General features: G+C 54.2%; 1 protein-coding gene across 1 annotated transcript; it reads left to right on the top strand.

Annotated features, from left to right (window-relative positions):
* Positions 1-1,426: 1,426 nt before the first annotated feature.
* LOC142888381 (keratin, type II cytoskeletal 8-like) lies at positions 1,427-6,587 on the top strand. Its single transcript, XM_076026625.1, has 8 exons — positions 1,427-1,972; positions 3,425-3,633; positions 4,350-4,410; positions 4,536-4,631; positions 4,753-4,917; positions 5,028-5,153; positions 5,256-5,520; positions 5,643-6,587. The coding sequence occupies exons 1-8, from the start codon at positions 1,565-1,567 to the stop codon at positions 5,924-5,926; spliced, it is 1,614 nt and encodes a 537-aa protein (XP_075882740.1). The 5' UTR covers positions 1,427-1,564; the 3' UTR covers positions 5,927-6,587.
* The last annotated feature ends 282 nt before the right edge of the window (positions 6,588-6,869 follow it).

Here is a 6,869-nt window from a genome sequence, read left to right as displayed (position 1 = left end):
CCCCGGCATGATTCAGAACCTGGTGATTAGACATCAGCTCTGTGATTTCCTGCAGTCACATGGCATCGCAGCACGGTGCAGGAAATCCCCTCCGGCCACTGTTTATATCAAACTATTTGACAGTGGCATGACGTCGGTTCCCCTACTCCCCCGGGAGATATTCCTTACACCTCGACGCTTTTTGACGAGGACTCGACTTTTCACAACCGGCTGTTTGCCACGATGAGCCACCCGGTCGGTCCAGAGGGGGGAGGGAGGGAGGGAGGCCGGTGGGGGTTGCCTGGGCAGTGCCAGGCCAGGATGAGTCACCGCGGCGAGGAAGCAGAGGTGGGGAGGGGGAGGAATGCTGCAGCGCGATTGGTGGATGGGATGGGACGCAGAGGGCCCAGTCAAGCTTCGTCGAGGTGCGAGGACACGAAAAGTTTTTTTTTTTTTTTTTTTTGTGCAGGGCACGGTTCTCCTGGCCGGCTACACTTCGGGTTGCACGGCGGCTGCGTCCAGCAGCGGAAGAATCTGCAGCTGCAAAGCACAGGGAGTTGCAAAGCTGAAAAAAAAGAAAGAAAGGAAGAGGTTGCGTGACATAAAAAGAGGCCGAATTTACAATGTCTTCAGTTCTACGGTGTGACGGCCTCGATTCACTTGAAGACTTGGAAGAAGTTTTTCTGGGGGCGGGCCAGGTGTCTCCTGCTGCCTCGTCCTGCTGGTCGCTTCAAGAACGCTGCTCATAAATGCACAATTGCACCGCGCCATCTTTTATTTTGACATATTTGTTCCTTCCAGAGAGCCTTTATCCCAACTTTGTAAAAAGCTAAAGTTCAGCTTATTTTGGAGCGGCAGCCGAGATTCGACATCCTACTGGTCCTGCTGTCGTGCCTTTAGACTGCAACGCTGTTTTTTTATCGTGTAACTTTCACTCAATGTCCGTCAGGCTGCCTGTATGTTCCAGTCTTTGAGAGTGTTTTCTGCAGTGCAGGACTTTTCTGGAGTGCTGAAACCCCTTATCAGCCACACCCACCAACCACAGTACACACACACACACACACACACACACACACACACACACACACACACACTGCTGCAGCAGCAGCAGCTGGATGGAACAGATTATATCTCCAAACCTGTCCGGACCTCCTAGTTTTTGAACACTTTTACCTGCAGGGGCCACAATGAGGGGAGAAAAAAAAGAAGCACAACGAGTCCACAATCCTCACTAATGACCAGTTCTTCTCTCCCCAAAACACACACATACACATACAGAGTGCAGAGCGTGCAGGGAGAGCAGGTAGTGGTTTAGAGTTGCTGGCCCATGTGTCATACTAGTGTTGCATTACAGTCCCGCCTCCTTCCTTGCTTCCTTGCAGCCAATGACGGCCTGCCTGAGTCTCCTCCCACAGCAACAGGCTTTAAAAGTCCTCAGAAGTTTCTTCCCACTCCCATCCACTCTGGTCTCTCCCCTCTGCCTGCCTGCCTGCCTGCCTGCCGTCCTGCCCGGCCCAGACGAGAGCGCCCAGTTCCCACTTCATTCATCCCCGACGTGCGACACAAACGACTCCCAGGATCCACAATGTCCACCTACAGGAGCACCTCGTACAGCATGAAGTCGACCGCCCCGAGGAACTTCAGCAGCGTCTCCTACAGCGGGCCCAGCACCCGCAGGAGCCACGCACACACCTCCTACGCCAGCGGCAGCAGGGGCTTCGGTGGCGGTGTCGGTGTCGGTGTCGGCGGCATCTCCAGCACCACCACCTACGGCCTGGGCTCCAGCATGTCCGGCGGCAGCTTCGGAGGCGGCTTCGGAGGCGGCTACGGAGGCAGCATGGTGTCGCAGGCCCCCATCACGGCCGTGACGGTCAACAGGAGCCTGCTGGCACCACTCAACCTGGAGATCGACCCCACCATCCAGGCCGTGCGCACCCAGGAGAAGGAGCAGATCAAGGGCCTCAACAACCGCTTTGCCTCCTTCATTGACAAGGTGGGAGATCGCGACAGTGCATGCGCGTGCGTGCGTTTGTGTGTGTTTAAGTGTGTGTGTTTGCGCAAAAACTCTCTGGTTGTCTTGGTTGCAGAGTAACCAGTTCAGGTTGGTGCAAAGTTCAGCTTCCCCCCTCCAGGAGAAGTTTGCTGATTATTATGCAACAAGACGATAAAGAGCTCCACATGTTCTCAGGATCCATCTAAACTCCCTCGTCCGCGGCGTGATATCGGAGGTTAAACGACTCAACGTCGAGCCCGGCCGCGCCGAGGCTGCCCTTTTATAGCGATGAAACGCAGGCCGACGGGGTGGTGGTGGGGGGGGGGGGCGAGCGGCAAAGACAAAGAGAGAGAGAGAGAAAAGGGCGTGTCGGGGCAGAGCTTGTGATAAGAGTTACCTTGGGAGCGGCCCCGCCCCCTTGTCCGAGGTGTGGCCCCCTCAGGGGCCCGCCCCCCCGACCCCACCCACCGACGCCGTCAAACTAACGACTGCTGTGTCAAAAACTGTTGTTTTTTTCTAAAGAAAAAGGCAGGAGAGAGAGAGGGGGAGAGAGAGGGAGAGAGAGGGAGAGAGAGAGGGAGAGAGAGAGAGAGGGAGAGAGAGAGGGGGGAGAATTGGGTTTTTTTTTGTGACGAGTCGCTGGGTTAATATTTAAAGAGGCTTGGCTGGTGTCGAGTTCCGGCCGGTGCCAGATGACTGGCTGCAAGTCAACTCCAACCCCACCCCCCCACCCCTCAGCCCCCACCTTTCCGTCACTCACCACCTGAGTCCTGTTCCCGGGCACTGCAGAGTTTTGACTCGAGAGGTCGAGAGAGAAACAAGCAGTGGTGAAAACCAGGAGTTTCTTCTACCAGAAAGTTCGTCCACGGCAAACTTCACCCTGCTGCCGACGCCCGTGGTCGCCAGCAGGGTGGCCCCGCCCTTCCAGCCCAACTCGCCTTCCTCATTTCCATCATCCCCACTTCCTGTGCTCACCCACCTCCCGTGTCATCGCCTGTCTAATGCGTCCCAATGTTGACCTTTCCGCCTTTGGAAGCGTCGTCTTTTAACACTGCCCCGGCCGGCCCTCCCCTCTGTATATTTTTCCAAATTGCACCAGAACACCCCCCAAACCCCCCCTCTTCGTGGCCATGAATTTTCCAACCCGCTCCTGGTCAGGATGCACGCAGGTCGGAGGCCTTCCGCTCAGGGAAAAAAAAAAAAAAAAAATCAGAGCGCCGTCTGGAAAACACAGCGGCGCTACGCAAACGTTGCTCCAAAGATAGACGGACAAAGAGCGGTGGATGGCGAGGATGCAGGAAGTCAGGGGCCGGGTCGACACCAGTTGGCTCCCACAGCTGTTTTGTTATGTAACGACCGACATCCAGCAAGTACCCCCCCGAAAAAAACTAACAAACTCATTCCCCCTTTTTCTTCTTCTTCTTCCTCTTCTTTTTCCTCTCCTTGCACCAGGTCCGCTTCCTGGAGCAGCAGAACAAGATGCTGGAGACCAAGTGGAAGCTGATGCAGGATCAGACCACCACCCGCTCCAACATCGACGCCATGTTCGAGGCCTACATCGCCAACCTGCGCCGGCAGCTGGACAGCCTCGGCAACGACAAGGTCAAGCTGGAGTCCGACCTGCACAACATGCAGGGCCTGGTGGAGGACTTCAAGAACAAGTGAGTGGGCACGGCTCTACACGCTGCAGCGAGGCAGCGCCACCTGGTGCAAAGCTCCGCGCCCGACCTGTCGGTCCTCGTTGTGTGTCTGAAAATCGTGAAACGTCGCGGAAGCGTTCACTTGTCTTCCTTTGGAACGCGTCCGGCAAGAAAAGGAAGTTGATTTCACGGTTGCTGTTGGTGTTTCTTTTTTTATTATTCATTATTTATTTTATTTGAATAAAATGGCCGGAGTTCTGAGCAGATCAGCCGTGAAATCTGGGGCCCGTCCTCTCCTCGCGGCCATTCGATCCAGGGAAGATGTCAGTGGAGTCGGTTGAACATCATCAGTGCGGCTCATAAAAATATTTCTGGCGCCTCGCCCGACATTTGGGGCGAGCCGCTCCCAACATCTGTCTGTTGTTATGTGTTGTCCAAATTCCAGGCGCTCAAAGAGAATAGGTTCCCATTAAGCGTGGCTGCAGCTAAAACACAAACTACCAAACCAACAAACAAACAAACACAGCTTCCTTCTGGTTCAGTCAAGGGGGGGGGCGTGAACAGACGCTTCTGCCTCGTTCAGCAAAAGCACGTCGCTTGTCAATCAAGTAGAGCGAGTCACAGTCGGCTGACAGTTAGGGATGGACCGCTTGCGCCTCCTAGTGGTCATGTTGGGAGTCAGACTCATTGTTTGACCGGGAGCGCTGCCTGACTTGTTCTCGTCTTATTTTTTCCAGGTATGAAGATGAAATCAACAAGCGCACAGAGTGTGAGAACGACTTTGTCCTCATCAAGAAGGTCAGTGTGTGTGTGTGTGTGTGTGTGTAAATGGTCACATCTATGCATGCTTTTTTTTCTCTCTTGCGCACCTCGCGGCGCCTCGTCATCCTTCCGCCAGTAACCGCGGCTGCTGTTGCTTTCAGGACGTGGACGAGGCCTACATGAATAAGGTGGAGCTGGAGGCCAAGCTGGAGAGTCTCACGGACGAGATCAACTTCCTCAGGTCCATCTACGAGGAGGTACGGAGCCACGGCGGCTTCTTCTTCTTCTTCTTCTTCTTCTTCTTCTTCGACTGGCTGCCAATGCTTGGATGATCTCACTCATTTGAGGGTTCTCATTTCCCCCCCCTCTCTTCTTCAGGAACTGCGTGAGCTCCAGAGCCAAATCAAGGACACGTCGGTCATCGTGGAGATGGACAATAGCCGCAACCTGGACATGGACTCCATCGTCGCCGAGGTCAAAGCACAGTACGAAGACATCGCCAGCCGCAGCCGCGCCGAGGCAGAGACGTGGTACAAGACCAAGGTGAGAGGGCGGGAAAAAACAAAAACAGAAACATTTATCACAAGACCACGTAGATGCATTGATTCCTCCACCCGCCGTGGTTCACGTCTCCTCTCCGGATGTTTGTCCAGTACGAGGAGATGCAGACATCCGCCACCAGATACGGAGACGACCTGCGGGCCACCAAGACAGAGATCGGAGACCTGAACCGCATGATCCAGAGGTTGACGGCAGAGATCGACTCCATCAAGGGACAGGTGCGCCTCCCTGCGAGCACCAGCCATCTGTTCTTTTCACCCAACTCCAAAAACAAACCCAGACCAAAACAAAAATGTTTCTCTCTCTCTCTCTCTCTCCAGCGCACCAACCTAGAGGCCCAGATCGCCGAGGCGGAGGAGCGCGGCGAGCTGGCCGTGAAGGACGCCAAGAACCGCATCAGGGAGCTGGAGGAGGCCATGCAGAGAGCCAAGCAGGACATGGCCCGCCAGATCAGGGAGTACCAGGACCTGATGAACGTCAAGCTGGCCCTGGACATCGAGATCGCCACCTACAGGAAGCTGCTGGAGGGAGAAGAGGACAGACTGGCCAACGGCATCAAGGCCATCAACATCTCCCAGCAGAGCAGTAAGTTATCGTCCTCGCCCGCCTTCCACCTCCCGCCGGGGGACCTCCACCACCAGACTCAAACCATCTCCTCATCCTCCTCCTCATCATCATCATCCTCCTCCTCTTCCCCCTCCCTGCAGCAAGCTACGGCGGCTTCCCCGCGGACAGCCTGAAGAGCAGCTACGCCAGCACCAACTACTCCAGCAGCGGCTACGGCGGCGGCTACGGCGGCGGCTACTCCAGCGGCGGCTACTCCAGCGGCGGCTACTCCAGCGGCGGCTACGGCAGCAGCAGCATGGGCGGCGGCGGCTTCAGCAGCGGCAGCGGCTACAGCACCCAGACCAAGAAGAACGTGGTCATCAAGATGATCGAGACCAAGGACGGCAGGGTGGTGTCCGAGTCCTCCGAGGTCATCGAGGATTGAGCGAAGCCGGCAGGAGCCCGGAGGCGTGCCTAGTTAGTCTAACCTTCACAGGTCGTTCCCCCCGCCCCCACCTCTCGAAACGTCCCAACCCCCCGCCAGACCTCCACCACCCGCCCATTCAAGTCGACTACCGCAATAAAAAACAAACAAACCCTGAAGTCAGGTGCTTGATAGACGCCCGTCCTCCCGTAGAGCCTTACGTTGTCGTCCGAGAAGCAATAATTCCTACTAACACTACCAAAGATCTGAAAGGGACCAAAGAAAAATATTTTGTATGTCTAACTGTCTGTACTAAAGAAAAAAAGAAAAAACAATTAAAAAAGAAAGACAAAAGAAGTTGCATCTCACATAGTGGGGTAGAAAAAAAAAAACTGGGCAAATTGCAACTTTGAGAAAGGAAAGTTTTATAGGACACCCCCTCCGAGACGGTCGCTGCGATGGTGTTTCAGAAGGTTTTGAATGTATGGAAAAATATGGGGCCTTGCCCGGCGCTGTCGGCCAGCCGGCGGCCCGCTGAAACAGCCTGCTACTGTAGGTAGTGCATGTCTTCCCTCGTGCGTGTAACCGAAACTGTCCGACCCCTCGGGGTCGCCTGGCCGGAGGTGATGTTTTTGCTACGGAAAGATATGGAAATAAAAAATAAAAGTGTTTACTGACGAGACCACGTTGTGTCTTCATTTGGAGTTTCTGAGTTCTGAGAAGATTCACTGGCTCAATTAAGCAGTAATGAATAATAATAATAATAATAATAATAATAATAATAATAATAATAATAATAATAATGTACAATCCAGATGGAAGCTCTGATTAGACTAGAAATCAGATTCTTAACTATTGCGCATCGAGTGCCACAGCAGTTTGCGTCACTTCAACACACAGTGCTGGTAAAATGAAACTCATCCAGACAGACAGTAGTTTAAACAGATATTACCTGCTTGTTTAA

Source organism: Nelusetta ayraudi, unplaced genomic scaffold (genome assembly GCF_046127955.1).
Source record: "Nelusetta ayraudi isolate G7.1 ecotype Tasmania unplaced genomic scaffold, CSIRO-AGI_Nayr_v1 ptg000019l, whole genome shotgun sequence".
Taxonomy (NCBI): Eukaryota; Metazoa; Chordata; class Actinopteri; order Tetraodontiformes; family Monacanthidae; genus Nelusetta; species Nelusetta ayraudi.
The sequence above is the reverse complement of the archived record's forward strand: the minus strand, read 5'-3'. Positions and strand labels throughout refer to the sequence as shown.

Excerpts from the sequence above, each read along its gene's own strand:
- LOC142888381 (XM_076026625.1), top strand. The coding sequence starts at position 1,565 with ATGTCCACCTACAGGAGCACCTCGTACAGCATGAAGTCGACCGCCCCG. Across the intron at positions 1,973-3,424 it reads TTGCCTCCTTCATTGACAAG|GTCCGCTTCCTGGAGCAGCA; the intron begins GTGGGAGATCGC and ends TCCTTGCACCAG. Across the intron at positions 5,521-5,642 it reads CAACATCTCCCAGCAGAGCA|CAAGCTACGGCGGCTTCCCC; the intron begins GTAAGTTATCGT and ends CCCTCCCTGCAG.